Source organism: Nomia melanderi, chromosome 8 (genome assembly GCF_051020985.1).
Source record: "Nomia melanderi isolate GNS246 chromosome 8, iyNomMela1, whole genome shotgun sequence".
Taxonomy (NCBI): domain Eukaryota; kingdom Metazoa; phylum Arthropoda; class Insecta; order Hymenoptera; family Halictidae; genus Nomia; species Nomia melanderi.
In genome coordinates, this window is record NC_135006.1 from 16,265,522 (window position 1) to 16,290,015 (window position 24,494).

General features: G+C 49.3%; 1 protein-coding gene across 1 annotated transcript in view; it reads right to left on the reverse strand.

Annotated features, from left to right (window-relative positions):
- LOC116432648 (uncharacterized) overlaps nucleotides 1-20,547 on the reverse strand; it is a 199,392-nt gene extending 178,845 nt beyond the window's left edge. Inside the window, exon 1 of the mRNA XM_031989812.2 lies at nucleotides 20,264-20,547. Coding sequence (XP_031845672.2) covers nucleotides 20,264-20,330 — 67 coding nt within the window. The 5' untranslated portion in view covers nucleotides 20,331-20,547. The remainder of the gene's footprint in view (nucleotides 1-20,263) is intronic.
- Nucleotides 20,548-24,494: the final 3,947 nt, after the last annotated feature.

The following is a 24,494-nucleotide window of genomic DNA, read 5'->3' on the forward strand; positions in this document are numbered from 1 at the left end:
TAAAACAGTGGCAGTATATGTGCCGGCGCTCAAGCTATTAGCAGTGAATACCTATTTGGCCAACTGCAAACACGTCAGTGTCCCCCCGTCGCGAATTTATCATCTGAATTGTTCGTTAATCGTTCCGGAGATAGAAGAACATATTTTCCAGCGCATTATCCGACGTATCCGACGTCGATGACCCAGGAAAACAGCATTAATCTATCGAAGACAGGTCTGACGAATGCGGCTCGGCGCCGCGCGTGTTTTGCCCCCGCGGCCCCGGGATATGGGTGGCTCGATTTTTCCGCCATCCGCTCTTTCTTGTTCCGTTTTCCAAGCTTTTTCGACCGCAGCCGGGCGAACAAACATTGCTCCGCGAGAACAACATTCAACCAGTGGCCGTGGCAGCTTCTGGCTCGGCTACGGATCCTATCCACCTTCATCCCCTTTCTACCAGCGACTCTCAATCCGTGCGACCTGTGTCGTTTTCCAGGAATAATCGTGTTTTCCTACTCGATTATGTAGGATTTTATTCCGAGATGAATCCCACTTGACGTCGCGACGAAAGAAATAGTTCGCACGATTTAACTTCATAAAATATGCTTACCAAAATAGCATGGAAACCGTACGAACACATCTCTCCGTCGCTGACCCCGACGAGATCAATTTCCACACCTTTTCAACATTCACCCCCATCGTTTCCTTTCACTCTCACTTGTATCCTCTTGCACCTTGACCGCTGCATCCGTAGTCAAAACTCACGGGGTCACGTACGGGCAGTACCAGTCTCCTCAGTTTCACGATCCTATCGCGCAGTTCCAAACGTGCTTCTTTCGCGCTTCTCCGCTCAACGTTCGAGATTTTCCGCGGTCACCGTATTTCCCGCGTATACCGGTGGTACTCAGTGGCAAGTCGAGCACCACCAAGCACAACGAGCCATTCTTACTCAATAATTAACAGGAAATACGACCGCTGCAACGGGGAATCTGCCCGCGGTGAACCCGATGTTGCTCAGGCTGCCATAAACACCACACGGTTATAGGATAAAACGTTCGGAACTAAATTAGCAATTAATCGATTAATGTATCTGGCTGTTTCGCGTCGGCAATTACAGAATCCACTCGGAAGCAACAACAACGCAGCGGGAATAACGGAATATTGACGAGCCGAGTGTTCCCGTGTAAATTAATAAACATCGCAGTTGCGCGTGCACCGCGGCAATATTGGTTCGGCTTAACGTCGTTCGCCGTTTCGAGGGCAAGGGACTCGAAATAAACCGCTTCGGAACGCGCGAGAATTTTTTCGTCTTCATCGGTCGTAAGTCTGGGAGCGGAAGCCACTTGGCAGGAAGCGGTGCCCCGCGGCGGGATCCCGGGCGTGACGTTATTCGGGCTACTTGGAGGAGCGGGGCTCCAGAAATTTATCCCCGGCTATTTCTCACTTCTTCCGTGGATTGGATTAACCGTCCGACCGGCCGGGACGGATGCGAGAAAGATGAAAATGCGAGGATGAAGAGGGCAACGGGCGCCCAGGTCGCTGATAAATTTCCAAGAACGTCCAGCCGGGCCGGTGCTAAGCCAGCAGTCGTCTATTTACACGAAGGACAGTTCGCCAACTCGTCCCCCCCCCCCCCGCTTCCTCCTCTTGGATCCTCTCCTTTAGCTTCGTCTCCGCGGTCTCCTTTCTTCCCTGATTTATCGAGCTGTCGCGCTTCATGGTCCCGCGAGCTCGACTTGCGAGATAGCCCGGCAGCCATCGATACGCTACGCGGACTTTTAACAAAGATGCCCGGGGACAGTGTCTCTGCTACCCATCTTCCTCGATGTCTGCAGCTGCATATTGGTATTTTGGAAAATCCTCGAGTACATTTATCAGTGGAGCATTAGCGTATTATAAATCCGCGTTTCTCGCTTATCTTGCTCCCGTTTGCTGCACTTCTCAAAGTTATTTTATGCACTTTCATTCGACCGTCCTGCAGCGACTGGAATATCGATGTTCCTCCACCTTCGGTCGTTCGGCTCGTTAATCCAAATAGTCACAGACACAAGGAAGTCGCCTCAAACGAAAGAGATAAGGCAACGTGAAAGCAAAGATCCGTAACACAGCACCCAAGGAATCGCTCTCGATTACCACGGTTCACCGTCCGAGCTCTCAGACTGCCAGACAAACGGTGTCAGAGTGAAATCCGCGTAAACGCGAGTCGTTCGATCGTGAACGAGCGTGTTGCGGGCCGCATCGGCTATCCCCGATCGCTGCAGCACCGGAGCGGCGAGCGCTCTCGCAATATTCCCGGATCGAGGCCGGCGAAGGGCGGCCGGTGACCGCAAACACGATCCCGGTAAGCTGGATCGTAGCCCGCGACTATCCCCGACTACTCGAACGGGTCCCACCGGAAGGGCGCGGAGGCGAAGGGGGACGGGAGCCGGCTGGATTTCAGGGGGAGCTTGCATCAGCGCTAAAAGCTAATGGACCGGGGTCCTTTGAAGGCAGCGCCTCCGGCTGGCAGACAGCGGCCGCTTAGCCCCGACCCTCTCCAGAGACATTCTTGCCGTAGGAGTGCATCGGACCGTTCGTAAAAAGATTAGCCTCCCCGCTGCCTTGATGAGGAGCACGCCGGTAACAATTAACGTCCGACATGACGCGCGCCGGAAGAGAGGAGCGAAAGCGTCAGGGATCATCGCGGGAGGGCGGAGGATAGAGGAAGGCGTTTAAAGGGAACTTTGTCTGGGAATTCGATCCTGCTCGATAAGAGCTGCGGATTAACTTTCAGTAAGATGGAATTATAGGCGGGGAGCTCCTCGGAGGAGGAAAAATTCGGATCACTTTCGCCGGGTAATTGAATCAGCTTTTCGGGCAGGAAGGATTTGCGCGAGGACCGCGGGGTTCGCGAGTACGCGAGGAATTTTGAAACGTTGAGTCAGTGCTCATCCGGATTCCATGGGTTGGAATAGTTTTCTTGATAAAATGGCAACTGAGGAGCGTCGATCTTCTCCGACGCCTGTTAATGGGGGTTCATCTTCTCGGGAACTTGATTTTTAAGCGTGTACGGAGTTGTTAATATTCATGAAGTTCTTTGTTCGCGGTCTGGGACCTTCGGTCCTTTTTTCGGACGCTTCCCCGAGTCCCGTTTTTCCGAGTAAGGGAATATCAGGGAATTCGTTAAAGCGGGAAACCGTAACGCCGCGGCGGATTCCGCGCGAGAAGAGAGAACCGTCGCGCCGAGGAACGAATTTAATTCACCGTGACGGAGACCGCAGGATCCTTCTGAAATGACAACGAGGGCAACGTGATTTCTTCGAATGAGATCGCGCAGCGGCGAGGAACGCGGGATGGAGTCAAAGGAACCAAAGGGAACCGCATCTTCGCCGGACAACTATGCCGGTCTCGGCCGATGGGAAACACCGCGGCTCCCTCATTAAGTCTCTGGAACGTTCGAAGGACGTTTCAAAGGAAACAGAAACAACCCTAAACTACGAGGAGCCGGATCAATTCTTACAAGGATCGAAGGTCTGACAGGAGCGAGAAACTTCTGCCAGATCGAATTCTTTCTAGGAGTGAACGGTTCGGAATCGGGAAACCTAATTAGCAAGTTCCCGGACCCCGCGAGCGATTTCATCGAAGCTTCTTTAATTATTAAGGAGCAGCCAATTTCGAATCTCTCGATCCTGTAGACGTCCGCGGAATTTTCGAAGAGCCCTAGTTTGGCAGTTTGATTCAGGTCGCTCGAAATGTTGTCAGTGAAGCGAAGAGTTGCGTATGAAAACCAGGCGCTCCAGCGTCGACGATTTTCGGTGTTCATTACGTCTGACATGTGTATTCATTTCAAAGATATTCCAGACGTTTTGACGCATCCCGACCACCAACCACGATCGTTCCGAAATAACAAGGAGAGACCGCGGTCTGGAATAAATTTCAAGTGTCCGGCTGGAAGGATCCCAAGGAAGCCGCAAGAAGCACAGATTTCACGGGCTGTCAAAGCGTCCGGAGAGTCGCGAGTAACGGGACATATCTGTATCCGCGTCGGCGAGCCGGAATGAAAAAGGTCCGGGTCGGGAGGAGCCAGTGGCTCTGATAAGAGGGAGGACGTCGAAGCGCGACATGATTGGAACGAGTTTCGCCGTTAAGATAAATGACCGCGCGTCGCTCGAGGACCCTTTCCTCTCGCTTTGGCTCCTCGGTGGTGAGAGAGGGAAAAAAGAAGCGGGAGGGTGGGCGCGAAACTGAAAAGATCACGGTAATTCGCGACAGACGGGGGGCGGGGAAGAGAAATTGGCGCGGGCCGATGGAATTCGAGGCGCAAGAACACCGACAAAGCAGTCGCGAGCGCACGCGCTGCGTTCGCTATTTGAAACGCAAATGAGACTAGAACTGCAATTAGTTGAATTCGAGGACGCCGTAGCACGCGCGAACCTGCGAAGAAACAAGAACGACGGCCGGCGAAAAAAGGAGATGTAAATACCAGCGTAGCTCCTGGCGAAGATTTCGGAAGTTTGCCAGCGGAATTCCTTAACGCTCCCCGCGTTTTACCATAATTCCCCCGTAATCAAGCCTGAGTTCTTTCCTGCTTTCCGTCTGCGGGGCTTTATTGTCGAAACGAGGGCTCAGGTTGAAGCAGCGATGGACGGAAGTTCATAAATATTCTACGATCTTTCTTTCTATCTTGTTCCGTTGATGAACTTCCCTCATTTTTCAGAATCGCAAGGTTCGTAAGTTCCTACCACGGTGCCGGGTGGAATGTTAAAATAATCCTTGCGATATATTCGAGAACATATTCCGCTGATCATCGCGGCTGAACCTTCCCTCCATCTTCGCGAGAATAACGAAAGTCGTTCTCCGAATCACGAGGACCGCTCCAGATTTCGGCGACGACGCGATTTATCCGGCTCGTAAACCCTCGGCAGTGGTTCGTGCCCTACTTGCTTCGCGGGAGGAAGCGCAGCCCGAAGAAGTTCGCGGTGCTACCAGGAAGAACGACCCCAAGTGCCTCGGCCCATACTCGAAAGAACCCGGCTCCCTCGGTTTCCATTCGACCGAGCTTTCGATAAAAAGCCCTGTAAAGCGAACAACGCTCGCCCACGTTCTCGAATTATACGGCTCTCCTCGTGTACACTGCAGGCCGTAAACTCCTCCCTAGCCGGCAGGCTCGTGAACTGTGCTCCGTGTTTACAGTGCGTGCGTAAAAGGGTAATTGCGCGGCGGAAGCGAGATGCGAGAGGAAAGGGAGCGAAGTTTGATCAGTTTATACGAGACGAGCCGTCTTCTCGCGGTGTTTGCGCCGCGCAGGGCCGCATCGTCCGACGAGCTGTGCGGTTCACTCGCCCATAGCGCCGAGGTGTCCCCGGTTCACTCCCGGCATTCCCGCCGCGGAGCGAACCAGGTGACCGACGGACGACGCTTCGAGTCTCCGTTACTGCGGGCTCAAGACGTCGTAAACCGAGCGATCTTGCTCGAGGACTCTCCTCGCCCGCTTAATTCGCTTGCACGGCGCGCGAGGAAACTAGCCATCATCCTTTACCTCTTAACCCCTCGCCCCGAGGTCGCTATTCTTTTCGCACTCTAAAAGCTCGCACGCTTGTGTATTTATTAATATTACTTTATCCCGCGCGAGTTTCCCATGCTGCAACTACCGAGTAACTGCAGTGAGTTTTAATCATTGTAAAATGAACATTCTCCGGAGGATATTTTAACCCGTCCACGAGTTCCGCTGTGAATATCGATGAAACGAATAGCCTGGAAATATATCAGGATAATCGAGTATCTATGCATCGACGAACAGAATGGAGCGTTAAGGTAGGAAAACAGAGAAAATTGATGAATCGGGGGAACAAAGGAAGAGATAGCCGATAAGCGAATCGCCCAACGAACTGACGATCGTCTCCACGGATTCACAATGGCCGCGCGATAAACGCCGACACCCGACCGATCGAATCGGTTCGCGAGGATCACATGATCGCGCACAAACAGAGCCTCCGCTGTGTAAAGCTCGTCGAGCGCGAAAATACAAGGGGGTCGCGAGAATTCACGGATCAACGACCACCGGGGACAAGGACGATCGTAGCGCTCCCTTTTCCTCGTGAATCCCGGCAAACATCTTTCGAGCTCAGACGAAAATTCAATCGCTGCCTTTGTTCTCGAGTGACTCGTCGCTTCTTCGTAAAGAACGCGATAAAATTCCGCCGGGCCTCGAAAAAGAGGACTCTCTCGGAAGACTCCGTTAACCCTTTTCCCCCGAACCTCGTCTCGCCTCGTTCCGATTGATCTTCCGATCGATTTACGCCGCGACAACGATCGACGAAAAGCGGAACGCTTAACCGAGCTCCTGCTTGTCCGAGACGCGACTGACTTATACCACTTGGAGAGCGTCAGACAGCAGCATACCTACGCCACTTAAACTGTCTGACGTGTAACTGATTTGTACTACTGAATCGAGGTCCACCTTATCCTCAACCTCTGCTACTCGATCACGGTCGATCCGTGGCTGACTTCTATAACTCAATTTTTCTCCGACTTATCATCGTTACTTAATTAGAGAACACTTGATCAACCTAATCTCGACGTTCGAGGCGTAAAATATTAACCCGAGAATATTTTTCTCAACAAATATTCATTATTTTCTGATTAAATATCAACGATATGTTTTACAACTAACATAAAGAAATACCTTGTACAAATTAAGTGACAGAACTAGTTTATTTCAATGTTATATGTGTCGATACATTATATAAAACTTGACATTGAATTCCAAATTCGATGATTTTATTCAGTCAAATCGAATGGCGATTGAACCTGGGATTTTTCAAGGAACGAGCGCACAATCGAGTAGAAAAAAAAACATAATAATGTCGAAGAAGACGGAGACGTTGCAAAAAGGACCCAAGATTGATAGATAGGCAATCGTGGATGCTCGAGGAATCGGTCGAACGGCGAAAGACGTGTGTCCAACGAGGTCCGCTTGATTTAAAAGACTTCCCAGGACCGAGAGCGCACTTAGCACCTTATAGTGATTCCGAATCAGCAGCAATCTCCGATGTACTCGAAAGAACAGGGTTCCAGCTGGAGGTCTCGAATGAGCCGCAGGAATCAAAGAGGACTCGTTAAAGAGGTGGAGCGAAAAACAGGGTCACTGGTGTGTCGCGAAGAAAACACTCGTTTGGCCCGCTTTTGTAAGGAGCCTCTATATTTACGGGCTCGAGCCACATATCGATCCCTCGACCTCCCCGAGGCCGAGCGTGTCGACGTCGCATAGTCCTTGGGAGCGTTCCGTCCTCTCTGTCCCGCTTTTGCACGAGTCATTTGTTCGCCTCTTCGTCCACTTCCTCCTCGGCTCTATCGCTCGTCTCCGTTCCTCTCGGTCTCCTCCTCGTTCACTCCCTCCTTCGTTCCCTCTCCGGGGATAGTGTATTATCTCTATCCGCTTCCGCGTCTGTCTCGCTCGTCCGCTCCGGTCCGTCGCGAACCCTTGAATTTGACATTTGGCCAAGGCAGCCGGAACAAAGACCACCCCGGGCGATTGTTTTGAGGTCGTTTCTTCCTGGACTCTCCTCGTTTAAACTCCCGGCCAACCGACTCAGCCGCGTCGCCACCGCCTACGATAACGCGTAGAATCCCTCGGAGACCCTTTGAAAATCGATCGACGAGCGAGAAAGTTCTAGGTCAGTAGATTCTGTATCTCCCGAGGAATTCCTCTGGACAATCGTCTCGAAGACGGCCACCGCAAATATCGAGATGTCTAAATCATCGATAGACAACACCTAGAGGAGACAAAGTTCCGAACGAAAGAAACCGGGGTTCCGGCGTCTCTGAAGAGTTAAAGACTCTGCAGTCCTCGTTCTCGCTTAAAGGGCAAATAAGTTACCCAGAACACTCTGCGATCACGCCTCTCGAGTAGCTACAAACGTTCGCATTCAACGAAATCGCCTCTCCAGGAACGTTTCCTCCGGGCCGCCGTTAATCTCGCTTTCCATTCGAGCGTCTCGTGAATCGGAGTCGCCCGGAGCAACGAATGAATTCTTTCCCCGTAATTCTCCGCAGCGAGGAATCGTGAGAACCGGCGAAGCAATCCCAGGACCCTCCAGCAGGGCCAGTCTATATCCCCCGAAACGATGAAGAAACAGCGGCCGGTCCACCGATCGAGCCGTGGAACGCCGGCGAGTACCATTATTGCCAAACTTTCCGGCCAATCTTCGACGATGAAGAAATTGATAAAAAAGTTCGCGTCGCGCGCCCATCTCCCTCGCCTCTAACCGGAACGGTCCCCCGGATCGATTCTCGGACAAAGGTTCCTCCAATTACAACCTCCGCCGCGCCGGGGAGGGGATCGGTCTACCGGCCCGTAGGTAGCTATTGTTTCAATAACGGCCGAGTCCTGCGCTGATGGGCTCGGATAATCCATTTAGCTGAGGAAGGGCCGGGAGAAAAATTCCTCGGGGTCGGAAGAATGAAATGAACTTCGGTACCGTCGGCGAATAAACTGATTTGTCCGGGAAAATTGAATTTCTTTTTCTATGTCGGTAACGATGAAACGCGTTCCTACCGGTGTTTGGAACTCGGTTGCACTCGTTTTCCCGTTGCTTTTGTTCCAAGCTACATTAGCTTAGAATGTAACAAGCCACGAACAAATGAATGGAATACTAGGCACAACAGGTACAACGTAAAAATACAGTAAAATGCGTTTACAGACTAACAACGCGACCAATGGGAAACGAATTCGAAATAGAAATACAACAGTGAACAAACAACTCCGCCGACGAATGAATAAAAAAGGAGTTCAACTACAAATTTCCTAATAACAGTTGATTGCTTAGCTACACCCTGAACAGCTAGCGAAGCGCGCACGGCAATAACTACCTCGATAACGTCATAATGATCGATCACCGCGCGCTACGAGCGAGCACAAACGCACCGCGAGAAGAGCAGCGGTAAAGTTAACCGTTGCGGTCCGCGGATTCGTCCGGGAACAGAGAATCCAACGGTGGGAGGACGTGCGGGGAAAAGTTAGCGTCCCGATCCATTACAAGGGTCTCGAGGGTTTCAGAATTGTCCCCGAAGTTTCCGCGGGGCACGCGAGATCCCGGCGCGTCGTTTCCGCTCGCAAAGCCTCGTTCGCACCTTCGCTTCGGCCCGGCGAAAATGCTGCCGCCGCGGCGATATTGCCGCGACATAATTTCGAGTTAGCCAGACAGTTAAGACGCGTCGTAACTCGAACAGCGAGCGCCGGGGAGCCGCTCTTTCGCCGCGGCGGCGTCGAACTCGGTGAAAGAGAGGAGCGGCGCGCGGAAAAAGGAAGAAATGGGACGGCCTGGTTTACAGGTTTGAAATTCAGGGCGAACGTCGGCTCGGGTAATGGTCTAAACGTGTCAGCCCAGTTCCCATCTCCGAGGCTCGCGCATCCAGGCTCGCGAGATGTAATTTCGAACGCGCGTCCCACGAGCTTTGGCTGCGGGATAGAAATGAAGCGAGACAGCGCGGCGACGAGGATATACCGTTTCGCTCGTGAGCGTAGTCGTCCGCCCTGCTGCGGGTCACTTTTGACCCAATCGAGGTTTTCTCTTCTGAGTACCCTCCCGCTAACAAGGGAACCTTTTCAGTCGGCACGCGTCGATTTTCGTGAAATTTACATTGGAGGATAGCTTTCGAGAAAATATTTGACAGGTACTTTTTCTTATCGGTCAACTTTGAACGGCCGAAAATACTACTGAGAGTCGAGGGCTAAAAGTGTATTTTGTACGATATCCCTGAAACCAGGGGGTGTGAGAAATTTTTTAAAATTGTTCACCCCGTAATGAATAATTACGATTTCTTTTCTATAGTCCCTAGGTTAGAGATATTGTAACATGCTTTCAACCTTCAACTTTCAGGGGTGTTTTCTCTAGGTCACTTCTGTATTTGAAGATGGTATACGAACATTGTTACTAATTCACTCGTTCAGATTTTGTTGATAATATTCATTGAGCTGTGATGTATAAGGTATTGTCAATATTATATAATACTCTAAATATGGAAATATTGATTAAACCTTCTTAAAATTACGGAACATGCGAAGCTTCGCTAACAGGAAAGCATTCGTTAAATCCATTGAGGAGACATTTCGCTGGTTCCAGTAGAATGGTCCTATCGAGAATAGAGGAGGAATTCGGGCGCGGAAGAATTACGGGATCGAGCGCGCGAACGGAAACCATTGATTACAGGATTACGCAATTTTCGCGAGAGCTTTCCCGAACGCGACACAATAGGGCGGTTTCCACGTTGGCCGGAAATTTTAGCGGGCAAGAAGCCGCCGCCGCCGCCGCCGCCGCCGCGAGAAAACACGCTGGAAAATGCGAGAAGCTGCATCGAGCTCCGCGAGCATTCACGCTCGTCGTATTGTTCCGCGGAAATGCACCCAGCGTGCGGGCATTTTGCGATGAATATTGTACTCGGGCAACAAACATCGCAAACGAAGCGAACTGCGAACATTTAATAATATTTTTAACCGATGTTGCGGTACAAAGTTATTTCATGGTAGCCTTCTGATTCGCGAATCAAATAATTAATTGAAGTACTGAAGATACAACACGGCGAAGAGATAAAAATAAATAAAAGAAATGGATAAAATGGAAACGGAGGCAAAGAAAAATATAATCACGTTAAAGCGAATCCAAGAGGAACAGAGAACAACTCTGCAAATATGTACCCCAGCAATGTCGTAATGTGCACACTAGTTAAAAGAAATTATGAGTCCATTTTGAAATTAGAACAAACGACGGGGAGTGCCTCGTTTAAATGAATTCTAAGAAGAAGCACAAGTGCTAACATACCATACGTAAATACGAAGTTTAAATGTAAGAGAGACCTCGCAACAAACCATTCTTCATAAACAATTCGCGCGCAAATGAAAGTACCGAAGGACACTCCAGATTCCATATTCCGTGCATTCAAAGGGTTCTCGCAAATTTCAAACTCACCGATTCGAGTCGATGGGGTTATAAAAGTTCCGAAGAATATTCCCGGAATATCGGCTACGCAAGAATAATAAAACGGAGCGAGGATCGAAAGGTTCGATTGAATTCACCCAATTAATCGTCCCCGCGCCTCCTCGTGATCCGAAGTTCGAATGGGTCCGAGGGAACTGCTCTCGCCGGCCCAGAGATTCGTTAGCATTCCAATCGGAAAGCAGAATTTCTGGAAAAGGAACTCACCAAAGTCGGAGAGCTGGAGGAGCGGATCCACGGTACTCTTGGTTGGCAATTAAGAACAACGAGCTTTCTAAGTTCCCCGGGTCGCGACGGCGAATTAGGTGATCATCGTGAACCACCGATGGTCTTTGAACCGTCGAAAATAATTACCCCGCCGGGAGGAGGCTCTTTACGGTCGCCCGGCGACGACTCCCGCGCGGTAACGAACCGAACCCGCTCCCCGGAATAATTTCAGGAACTGATTGGCGATCGAAGGGAACGAATTTGCTTCCGTTTCCCCCTTTTTCCTCGCTGTCCGGAGGAAAAAACACAGAGACGCGGGGGAAACTCGGGTTTCAGGGTGCGCGCGGGCGCGCCACTTTGCAAATCTAATTTCATTTCCGGCTTTATTTCTTCGGAATGCCAACCGGTTACCGTGGAACACCGATGGCGGACGGATTTCCATTCGAGACAGAAACACCCCTCCGGCTAAGAGATTAAAACCGGTCGCTCGGCTTCGGGGGATATCTTCTCGCCCCGATCACCGCCGACCATTCGGAAGGTTCAAACGGAATCCCGATCCGATCGTTCCAATGCAATCGGTTATATTGTGCGGTATTGCTTAGAAGGGAGCTTTAGCCTTTCTCGTGCAGAATACAAAATTGTGAACTGACAATTTATCTTAACGGAGCAACAGGCGCTGTTACCGAGCCCAATGCCGCGTATATGGCAGCAATCATTTTATTATATCGCTGTCATCGTTGTAATATTTACAATGAACACGTTAAGTATTGTGCTAGGTCACTTCTATGAATTTCTTTCTGTTACGGTATTCTTTGACGATAAGTCAATTCGAAGTACTTCTGGTCCGGTTAACTCCAAAGAATACTTCAAGGAACCCTCGCTAATCGCACCAAGGAGATTGCAAAGAAGAACGAAACGTCGAACAGATCGATCGCGATTACTCGAAGCGAACAGTAATTCACGCGACTTTGCTTGCGCATATCTCGGAACAAAATATGAGAAGCGAAAGCCCTATCAAGGACTGTCGCGCCGGATAAATCCGACCGTTCTTCCCTACCGAAATTGCCGGGCCCGCTTCACGTGATCTACATTCCGACGAGGGAGAAGTCTCGCGGCGCCGTCGATGTACACCTTCCGCGAAATTTGTAGTCGATAGGTGAACGAGATCTCCGAGAGCGAACGGCGGGGGACGGGTAGGAAATAAATTCGCATCAACGACGCTGGGAAAGGGGAGTGAATCAAGGGAACTCGTTCAGTTATTCTTGGCGGGCCCGCGTCGATAAATTTCCCTCGTTCAGACGTTTAATCCTCCGAGCCCGATAATTCACGAGGCAACAGATTCCGTTGGTTATGAGCTCCCAATTTTCCGCGAGGTTCCCGAGAGCTGAACGATGTCGATTTTCAAATTCAATCCGTCAAACACCGGCGTGCAATCGCTTCGCTCGAAATTCAACCGAAACTCCCGTCGAACCGTTCGACCACCTAAACTCATTAACGCCTCTTTCCCTCTGTTTTCACGATAATAATCATTTCTACGCAATACCACTCTTTCATTCGATCTTCTCGCATTTGACCGATTGACGTTTAGAGTTTAATTGCTGCAGATAACACGTGCTCGAAGGCTACGGAACTCTGGATCACGAGGGTCATCCTTCAACTGCATAGCTCGTTACTGTTCCTGTTGGCGCAGTCGGCAAAACCATCAAATTCGACCGTCGGGTAACAAAAACTGCTCTGCATTCTAATTGGCACGGTACTTGCGCGAGTCTAAACTAGTCTACAAGAAACGGTCATCCACGAAATTCTGTTAGTGTACAGACTCCGAAGTCAAACTTCGTCCTATAGAAAGGACAGTTCAAGTATAATGTACTAGTTCACCGGAAAGTATCTTTCATTATTGTAACAAAGATTTTTCTCTTGGAAGTTTCTCTGCTAAACAGGTTCAGGATGAATCCTATCGATAGAAGCTGTAACTATCATCCGATCGATGGGCCCGTACCCGTTAACAGCGACGATCCGAGCACAAATCCGGTGTATTTCGATAACGGCCGATCGAAGAAAGGGGACTAGGCGCAAACGGCAGCCGACGCGAGCCCGATACAAACGACGACTCGTCGCTAACGAGAGGGTAAAACGAACCGCAATTGGTAAACCGAGAGGCGGAGGAGCGTGTTTCGAATGTAACGGATCAGCCTCGCGCGACCAGAAGTCTGGCCGCGAGCAGCGGACGTCCGTCCATTCGCTGAAAACTTCTCCATCGTTCCACTATTCGCTGATACCGCCGATTCGCTGGATTCCGACCGACCGGCGGAAAAACAAAACGATTTCCGTGTTTCGTTCGCCGTTTTCCGATTGACCGAAATCGATTATGAATGGTACTGTGCAACGACAGACGGTCGGCGAACATTGTTGGGGAAAAAAAAGAGAGAGAGATTTAAATCTGTTCTTTCGAACGGGGCAGCAAAAATCGAACCGCCGCGAGAGAGGGAGGCTCGTGAAAGGCTCGGTCGGTTATTCAGCGACAGCGAGCCTTTCGACTGTGCGGAGGCGTGAAACAGAGAATTACGAACAAAGCGGGTCAAAGCGGGGGAGATAGAAAGAGAGCATAGATAGGGGCAGAGAGAAAAATACAGGAGAATGATTTTCAATTCGGCGGGCTCGCAAATATTTGCAAGAACATCGAGGCGGGGAAAGAGAGACAGAGAGGGGAGACCCTCGGTAATCGAACGCGGCCGAACCTTCGAGTGCAGAGAGCCGATTTATCGCCGAGAAACGTCAGCCGCCGGTGGGACGATGGTACGGCGCAATTTTTGCCCATCGAAGCCAATTAACTGCCATCGTCAACAGCGAAAATCGCCGGCGGATCCGGTAATCCGATTAAACGGGACGGACTGCGCCCGGCTACTTCATTATCCAATTACACCTATCTAGTAACAAGGTAGCTCTTCTATCACGCGGAGAGCCGAACGCCCCCTGAAACCGACTGGCGTGGCGCCATCGCCGTGTCGTCCCCCTTATCTTTCGTAATTCGCGGTAAATATCATCGAAAACGAGGGAGGAAGCAGAGAAACCACGGCTAATTGATAGCAGAGTGGAGAATCTGTGAGTCTCGACTAGCCTGACACCCGGCATCGACATGAACACGCTCGCAATGGACGAAGCCGTAGCTTCTGAAACGAGTGAATGATTTCTAGTTCGTGACTGCAGTCTCCGAGGCGGCGTCGCCGTCCCCAAAGCGATACAGTAGTTTTTCAAGCAACACTGCGTAGTTCCCGAACAATGGTACTCGAAGTATCACTGCAGTTCTCAAAGCAACCGCGGAATTCACTTTTGGGAACTGTGGTTCCCATCGGTTCGAGATGTGCGACGGTCAATAGGAAACTTCGTACCGTGGGTCACTATGTGAAATATTCAAATCAAATAGTTCCGTTCTTCCAATTACGTGTGAATTATTATTAAAATAGTTTCAACAAACATCCTCTATGTCTCATCGGAAGATGTTCGATATCTCTAGCGGAGATCTTCCGAGTACAAAAGGGTACGCGATATTGAAGGCGAACAGCGATTCGTATCGGCAATTCCTGAAGTAATTAAGTCGCACGGGACCGACGAGGGAGTCAACTGCGCGGAATTATATCAGGACAGAACGCCCGATGGGCGTTTCTCTTTGATCCTGCAGCGAAACCGAGTGTACAGGTCGGTTCTCGACCGTGATACCGACCGGCAAACGGAACAACGCTGATTTAGATCCCCGCTCGCCGCTTCCTACGATCGTTCGAGCGTCTCTTCTGGTTACAGATTCAGTTCAGTCGCGAGGCAGCCCTTCTTCTTCGTTCGCAACTGCGCGGAGCTCGAGGTAATGGTAATTAACCGGCGCGACGCAACCGTACTTCGTCTACAGACGCGTGCCGCGCACGATATTCGTAATTAACTGTCACGAGAAGCTTCATCGGCTCATTAAGTCTGTCCCGAGTCGCGACGAACATTGTTACCTCTCGTTCGCGGCTCCGCACCGTCTGTCGAACCTGTTTAGACTGCGGTTTCACGAGCCAATTAGAATATAGCCATTGAAAAACTTGAGGATTCTGGCAGAAGTTGAGACAATCGTAGTTTCAACTGTACAGTGCTTACTCGACCCGTAGTTGGTAAGCACTTTCAGGTGTTCTCGTACAATTTTAGAAAAAGTCTCCTCGAGCCTTATTGAAACAGGCCATCCATCCGATACTTTGTCGCGGATAATAATGTTCAGTCGGAAACTAAGATCGGCCGCGATCCGGAATATTCAACAAGTAAATTATTCCATCTCAAATACTCCCGAGATCCGTCAAGGAGTTCGGAGTCCGCGGAAATTCGTGACGACGTCGAATTCGATCTACGTAAATAGCCCGAACCTAATTACCAACTGCCTTGTAAATATAAGGATCCGCGGCGCCATCGACTAATCCGGGGAAGTGGAGATTGTCGTGTACCTTGTTTTCCACCGACTATGTTCGGTAGTTAAACTAGTACGTCGCACGCCGAATTAACTTTGTGCGAATTTTTAGGTTTGTGAAGTGGACTGTATTTACTTGTGAAAATCAGTGTAGTGACTCGAAATATGTTCGATGTTCTCTATTTGCTTGGTTGACTATTTGTTTCCAACTATGATTCTCGACTCGCTATTCTCGACTCCCTATTCTCGACTCGCTATTTTCGACTCGCTATTCTCGACTCCCTATTCTCGACTCGCTATTTTCGACTCGCTATTCTCGACTCCCTATTCTCGACTCGCTGGGCCTCCCAGAATCGTCTTCGACGACACCTCCGCAATGTCGTCTTCACGGGGGTGAAGACGTTCTGGTTGGCCCTTTTCGATCTGAAAATGGTTGTGGAAGGGAGACACAATCCCTTCCCTTCTAGTCTTCCTAGTTGCTAAAGTTAATAACTAATTCGTCCCGTTTGCAATCGCCGACCGTGGCAGGTAAAAAGCAAGAAACGCTTGGCCTTAGAAACACATGCTAACGGACGGGCAAGAGAGTTAAAAATACTGGTGACTGGACACCAGATGTAAACAATAGGCAAAGAAAATCTACAGCAATAATCGCGGGCCTTATGGGTTCAGGGATTTATGGCTGCCACGGTCCCTTCTCGTAATACCGTAAAGACGATTGCAAGTTGTGAACGGGACGAAGGCTCCTATTATTTCGAAAAAACTACCAAATGTACAATAAGCCGTAGCAAACATAAAAGGTGTATACAAACTAAAAAGTACGATGGTTCTAAGGGGTCGGAGGAAACGTTAAGGCTGTAAGTGGCCTTAACAGAGATTGCGACGCGGCGATGAAGGATTCGCGGGCAAACTTGCCGGAGGCTGCCGCGCGTCGCGGAAAGCGAACGCGACTTCGCCGTCGCGGAACTTTCCTTGGGGATATTTGCCGATACCGTCTGTCTAAACGTGGACAGAGCGCAAACTGGATTGAGAGTTTGCGTCGCGGTAAAGTGCAGACAACTTTTTTGCTGGCCATAACTGGAGCGCTAGTTCTGTTACCAATGAAATCCCGTCAGTTCCGATTCCCTGGGGAAACCCGTGGAAATCTACGGGGTGTCGAGGACTATCGGGGACACATCGAATCACGGTGAATCCCTGTTACGCTCAATGTATACAAGAGAGGATGGATTCTGCCTCTGCGGATACTCCGCAGAGTAGTCCGGGCACTTAACGTTCTAAACGCGAGCGATAAGATCGAGCCACGACGAGTTCCAAGCTCGGAACGTGTCGCTGATCGATTCCTTTCTACGTTTCCGTGAACCTATGGTAGCTCGGTTACTCGAAGACGCACTCCCTGCGAACCAGCCATTTTTCCAAAGACACCGAAAGGGGAGGTGTCAACTGCTGCAGCGACCTCGATAATTGTCGGGAACGAGTAAGGGTTGAACCGCGTCGGTTCGTTAAATCCAGCGTACGCGGGAGAGATTGCAGAAGGGTCGGTCTGGGCTGGTGCGAGCGCACTCGCCCTCTCTGCGGAGGTGTAGGGGCAAGAAGTTTCGAGAGGAGAGGCTAGCCGGCCGCCAGCCAGCTCTTTGTCGAGCGAATTACGCTCGAAATAGGGCGGTCGCTGTGCTCGCGCGGACTACAACGGTCCACAATAAAAGAAACCGACCGGAAGTGTGCGTATGTACGGTGGAGCATTTTGAGCGGTTAACCCCTTGACCGAAGTGGAACGAAACCCCCGAAAATAAACGGAGCGAGACGGGACGAGACGCCCCACGGGATGGGATGGAGCAGGCCGCGACGAGATGAAAAGTGAAACGTAAAAGGACGACTCGCGGGACGGAAGCTAGATCGAAAGCAGATGGCGACAGCGACGAATGCTAGATCGAAGGGAGACGATAAGCGGAACGAGGCGAGATAAAATTCAAAACAAGAACTGACAAAACCGAGGGCGAAGCGCGATACGCAGGGCGAGCCGAAGAGTTTACGAGCGAACGAATGATGGAATCGTGAAGCTGGTTCGCGGGAGTAGCGCGGCGTACGGTTCTCAAAAATATCCGTGAATCCGCGAAACGAATTCGCTTTGTCCGACTCGCGCCGCTTCGTATTTAATCCCGGCTAGACGTTCGAATGAGCGTTAACGAAGCACTACTCGAAGGATTAGAGGCCATTTCTAACCGACGGTAATATATTCAAGACAGCATTTCGCGCGAGCACTTTTTCAACGAATTTATCACACTTCGTGGGCAATTAAAATCAACTCGCGCGGCGTTCGCGGTAAATGCTGCTTATTAACTTCGGAGAGGGGCTTTGTTATCATTCGTGTCCGACTGAACATAGTAGCCGATAACATTTAATTATCCGGGGACGCAACGCGACGGTTTTAGATAATGAAAGGTTAATCAATATTAATGCCGCGGATTAATGAGAATCGGAGAGCCGGCGCTGATTTGTTATGCGTATTTACTTAAATTTTCGAACGGCCTTACCGCGACGAAACGCGAGCGTTATTTCAGACGCGGGACGGCGAGCGTAGGACTAATTGATTAATTAAATGTGCAACGATGAATATGAATAGAAGCGTACTTTTCCAGCCACCCGGTGTGCAACGACGCGGCATCAGGGTTTACTTGCCCCTAGAGACTCGGTCATACTTCCGTATTCCATTCAGTCGGCGAATAAACATGTGAGTACGCGAGTCAAGTGCAGTCGTGGTTATGAATATCCCAGCAACTATTATACCCCAGTGTAGCATCTCTTACGCATGCGTAACATCCTTTCTTATGCTCCCATCAAAAAAGCTACACGCGTTACGTCAAAATGCATCCCGCACGATTGCATAATTCTCTTACGATCGGATAATGCAATACGACAACGTCGTTCTGTACGCGCTTACCGGCCTCCATTGTGAGCCGCCATTATCCCTATCGTCCTTGGTTATGTCTTCGCGAGTACATACAAACGTAGCACAGTGACTCGCAAATTTGTTTACGAAACCGCGTCCTATTTATATCCCTCGACTGCGTGCTACCTTTACTACTTTGAAAATATTCATATTCCAATTCCTGTTCGTTCTATTCACGTTTGTATTAATAGCTCCGAATACAGGGCGAAATAAAGTGTAATTGAAATGTAATGGCTGCCGGTGGTAATGAATTAACTCGCCTTTAATTATAACAGGTGAGGTTACACTCTGTTGAACCCTTGAAACGAGATCGTTACTTAACCCTTTGCACTCGGAAGTCGACTAGAATTGTTTCACATTTTCTCCGAGGCGAACTGACTGGTGGAACGTACAGAAGTTAAGGAACAAAGTTATTGTTCCTATATTTCACATGTTTATGTGTTATACAGAGTTCAATATTGTGCGGACGGCTTTACAATTTGGGTATATCAAATCGAACGGTGACCGAGAGTCACCTTTAGAGTGCACAGCGTTGAGCAACAAATATGAAGTTTATAGCTGCTGAAATTTCTATCGGAATATTCTACGAGATAGCCGGATTTAAAAGAAAATACGATTAAAATGCCGCTCTTTGTTATCATAGTCGACGATTAACCCTCGATTCTCTGAACCGTGGACTTTATAGACGTCCCCCCCTTGATTTAACGATGCTTTCCGCTTTCACGGTCGAACATGCAAATCAGTCGGCGTTTTGACTGACGCGGTGCCGCTCGCGAGCGTTATCGAATCGATTCGAATCACACCGTCGATCGCGAAAGTATTCAGATGTATACGCCATTGAATGTTACAGAACAAAATGGTCCCGGTCGACTGTACGGTTTCGAGTATCGCGACGGCCGATTTGTACCGCGATCGCGACATTATTTTCGTTTACAACATAACCTACATTTCCACGTTGTAGAATATTCCGGCGTAATGATGATCTTTCTCGAACACTATACCAATGAAACAGGCGATTCTACATTGGTAACCAATTTAAACAACGTGAAATAATATTGCACTCTACAGGGTTCCGTTCTCGACGAAATTGAATATGAATATTTCATAAATGCCCATTCTGATGCTCAGGGCTATCTGTTTTTTGTACGAATTTCCACCGTGATATCAATTTACGTTAAATAATCGTGAAAAACGAATAATCGCGTGTCAGTAGTGGTACCGACAAATACCGCCCACATGAAAGCAATCCAATATTAACGCCACGAGCTCAAACATGTTCAAACATGTTCAAACGTATTCTCTTTACAGGTTCTCAAGCGATCTATTCTCGCAACTGTACCTCCATAAATAATTCTGCTTAATAACTTCAATTGAGTCTTACACGCAACAGAACCTAACATAAATCATTACAATCGACGTAGACTCCTGTTACACGACTCGACTATCCTCGCATATAGAAACAATCATATAAAAATATACTCAGAAACATAACAACGAAATTCAATGAATCAACCCTTCGCGAGATCAGATGTTCATGTTTGGAAGACTAAGTCGCGGAGAAATAATTGAATTGCACGAACAGCAACGGATCAGCGAGTAGCTTCCTCGTTTTCCTACTGATCAAGCAATCGATGTACAATTGAACTTCATCTACTGAAGGTTTCGCACTTTCCAAAGAATCTTCGCGAAGGGTTGGACAATTGAAAATGTAAGAGAAAGAAGACTCACGGTCGGCGACAGCAACGGTGACCAGCAGGCAGAAGATCGAAATGTAGGGGAGACCACGTTGATCCATGCTCGCCGGCGAGGATGCAAGCACGCAGCACGTCAGAGGGTCGATCACTTCATCGCAGTGTCGGAAAGAGAATCGTTCGAGACTAACGTGATGTATCCGTGTACACGTGAACAGTGCCAGAGAATACCACGGGGAAAATAGAATTCGCGAACGGAAGTAGCGGCGAAAAACCGCGACGAGGGAACCAACGTGACCGTTCAACGCGTACTGACAGGTCTCCGTGGTCCTCGCGTGCTCCCACCACTCCGGCTCCCGCCGCGGACCAATCGAAAAGCCTCGTTCGGTCTCCGTCTGCGCCGCAACAGCCCCGATCCGTTCGTCACCGTCCAACCAACGCGACGCGTCCTCAAGCGAAAACTCGCGCGACCGTAGCGGCGGCGCTGCCTGCGCGCCACGAAATAGGAAACATTCGAATTACAAAGTAATGAAGCGTGATTATTACCGGGACACGCTTTGTGCCGGAGGCGCGCGGGGGCCGGCGAATGATGCAAAATTACAGGAACTTTATCTGCGACTATTTCGCGGCCGGCCGTCGCGTAATTTCTCTTTGATATCGCGTCGATCCCCCGCGTATCGTCGAATGTTTCAATCCGCGCATCGGCTAATAGGCAGCCGGCGCCAAACGCCAGACAATCCGCTGAGCGACAATGATCGCTCGGCCATCGAACGGAACTACTCGTTCGGAATAATTATTCCTCGATATTTGTTCGTTTCGGATGAAACTTTGTGCTTCTTTTAATATCGAAAAATCGATTAGCCGTATTTTTATGCCGGTGTGGCAATGCTGTCGCGATCGTCTAATAAATCGTTTACTATTTATTCATTTGACACGTCGACGTGTACCACCGATGTAGTTCAATACGTAGCCGGTTGAATTGGTTCGGTAAATATGAAACATTGCCGTGTAAATGAAGAATATCTCGATAAGCTGTTAATTACGGCTCTGTAAGAATGAAATGTAGGTCGTATATAATAAAGTTTGCGTGTGATTAAATATGAATGCCTCGATGGTACAGACGTCCTGGTTTTTCTCGAGTTATCGGAACCGGAAATGGAACGAAACGAGAGCCCGGCGAAGACGCAGGATAATATCCCGGAAATCCCGATTGAACGAACCACTTGTACGCGAACTTCGGCCATAAATTGCAACGTCGATACGGAGGGTTCGACAAGAAACGGAAATCTGAACTAATACCGGAGCGACGAGCCGCGCTGCACTGTTATATTCAAAATGGCAGCTCGAAGGGCCACGGAGCGCGGTGCGTGGACGGAGCGGAGGAACAGATTGATGGTGGGCAACGAACAAGACAGACAGGCCGCCGCGAGGGAATAAAAGAATCGGGAGGATTACTTCGCAACGTAATACATTCCGCGGATGACACCGGCAATATCTTTGATTTATTGTTTCGCCCAGCGACCGAAGCGGAAATCGCGACGTGAATCGCATCGCCGAGAAGATTACGCGCTGCAACGTTAATCAGCGAACAGCTGAATCGTTTAGGCGTGGCGCGCGATTGAAGCAGTTAGGATTCAACAGATGATCGTTCGAGAAAAATGGAGGTGGTTAGAAGTATTCCTCTCGCAGTTGAAGCAACGAAACAATTCGTAACGATTCAGTTGACAGTTAGCATTAGGACTACCGACGTCTCGTTTAGTTCTGTCAAATTTCTCTATGAAAATCCTACTAGCGCATCTGTTGAGATTTCAATTAACTGGTCACTGTACTAAATCAATGTCTTCAGTAATTTCCGTTCGACCCATTTGATAATTTTGGCGTTGAAGCGTGCGACGAAACGTGTTTTCCGATGGATCGGTAGGAAATAATCTCTTCCGTTCAACAATTATCGAAAAGAGTATTTGACCTGTAACGATTTACCGGGACTCGGGACAAATCAAACATTCTGTTCGCGCGACCGAGCGGAATTAATTCGCAGTGGCGGCGCGGCAACAACGGACGATCATCCTGGCGATCCCGTGGTGCGCGAGCACTTTTTTAATCGGTTTATAATCGCGCGATAACTGCCCAGGTTTCCCGAGCGTCACGCAAACCGAATTTACTGAAACCCGTCAGCCGCCGACCATTGTCCGACCATTATCGCCACCGCAATAGTCGTCGGCGTGTCCGTTCCGACCTTCGACATTGTTTCACGAGGCTCGACCTGCGCGGTCTCCAGTGGAGCGGGCTGCAGGTGAACCGTGGCCGCACCTTCGACGCGAATTAACCCCGGGGCATACATTAATCCCTGAGAAACGCCGTTTATTTCAGAACTCGCTCTAGATGTTAGCATCTCGGGAATACCGAGGACTGTCGGTGACTATCTTAATTATTATATTACTTAATGTAACGAAGCTACTCCTTCATTAACCTTCCGAAGACGAGTGTATTATTGATCGCATTGTATAGTCTATTCGATTCCTAGAGAAACCGACGTTCGTCCGTTCAGATCTCAGAGATTTAAAAACAGGCAATTAGGATGTTGACCAGTGTAATCGCGTTAATGAAGTCGAGGAGACTTTTAATGCTTCGAAAGATCTTCGTTCGTAATTAATATTGTATAGAAACTTCGTCAAATAATATTCGGCAATACGAATATTCCGTTGCGGTTGTATTTTCAGGTGAAATTCGCGAATTAAACGATTCACGGGTCGTAAATCAGCGGCCCCGTGGTTCGTGCGTATCGCGAAGACTCGACGCCACCGCGGAACAGCATGGTGAACCGAAAGCATGCGACCAATTATCCCGACGACTATTATATTACCATGTCCGCGGAACGTCAGGCACACGACGCGACGCGCGGATCCCGCGTTACAGGAGGGAGTCGGTTTCCTACGGTGTAGTTCAATTAATATAGCTATCACTGGCACGTCATTAGTAGCCGACCGCTTTCTGCTGTCTAATTGCCTGACTAAACGTTGTGATCTACCATCTGCAGAAATCTGAGGGCTGACTGCACGTGACTGTTACTACTATGCGAGTAAAACGTCTACACCGACGATCGAGAGAAACTGATCGTATCCAGAATGCTCGGAGATAAATGATTACAGGCAACATTACACGTTAACCGTTTGCGGTCCGAAGTGCTCTTGGTTTCTCAATTTGAGGTTCACGTCGACGTTAGTTCATTCGATTACAGCTTAATATGACTCTCTGTTTATTTATTCAAGAATATTTGGGAGTCATTGAAATGTCACCTTTAAATGATACAATTATACTAAAAATAAATAAGAATGCTAAGAGTGAAATTCAATATTATCCCTTTGTACTCGTACAAATTATACAATCACTGCAAACATCAATAACTATATGTACAGGACCGAACTAAGACTTCCAGTGCAAAGGATTCTCAAACATACGTATTAAATCATAGCACTGTGTACAAAGATAACGTAAGTACTGGATTAATAGAAATTTAACGAATATCCGAAGCATATTATCAATGCATCTACGTAATGTACTGCACAATAATAACGCAGCATCGGTTTAATGTCACAATATATGTTTCGGCAAGCCGTAAACAATCCAGTTGCACGAGAACGAGAACAACGAGCACGAACCAGGTACACCAGATGGAATGCGAGAGACGAGTCACTCGCACGCGGCTCTCCCGTTAACGAGCGAACGACAGGGCACTCGCAGTAATTTCGGGCATTAATAAACGCGCGAAAACGTCCGTGAGTCGCGCGGTCGCGCGGGCGAACTCGCGCCCCATACGGAGGTATTCGGGGTTGCTAACAGGTCGAAGAAGGGGATTGGACGGAACTAATTATACATCAAGGCGCGCAGTGTGCGCGCTAAACGGGGTGGCCAGGACAGGAGGAAGTTACTTCGCTGCCACGTAACTTCTCCTATCGCGGCGACCCCGGTGCCCGCAAATTCCGGCTTATACTCGCCCTATGTCTCGACGATCCGTCCAACTTTCGAAGCGTGACCGTCGTTACGCCAGAGACGAATATTTCTGGTCCGAGCGCGAGACCGAGTACCATCCCCCCCGCCGTGGCCGCTCTCGCCATTGTTTAGACGTCAACAGGGAAATTAGTCTGCTCGTGAAAATTGGGTCGGTCCGCTTCGATAGCGTTTATCATTCACCCCTTCCTCCGTCTACCCGAATTGAGTAAAAATGTTGAGCGATTCGCGTTGCTCGTTCCTTCGCAGTAAGCGAAGAG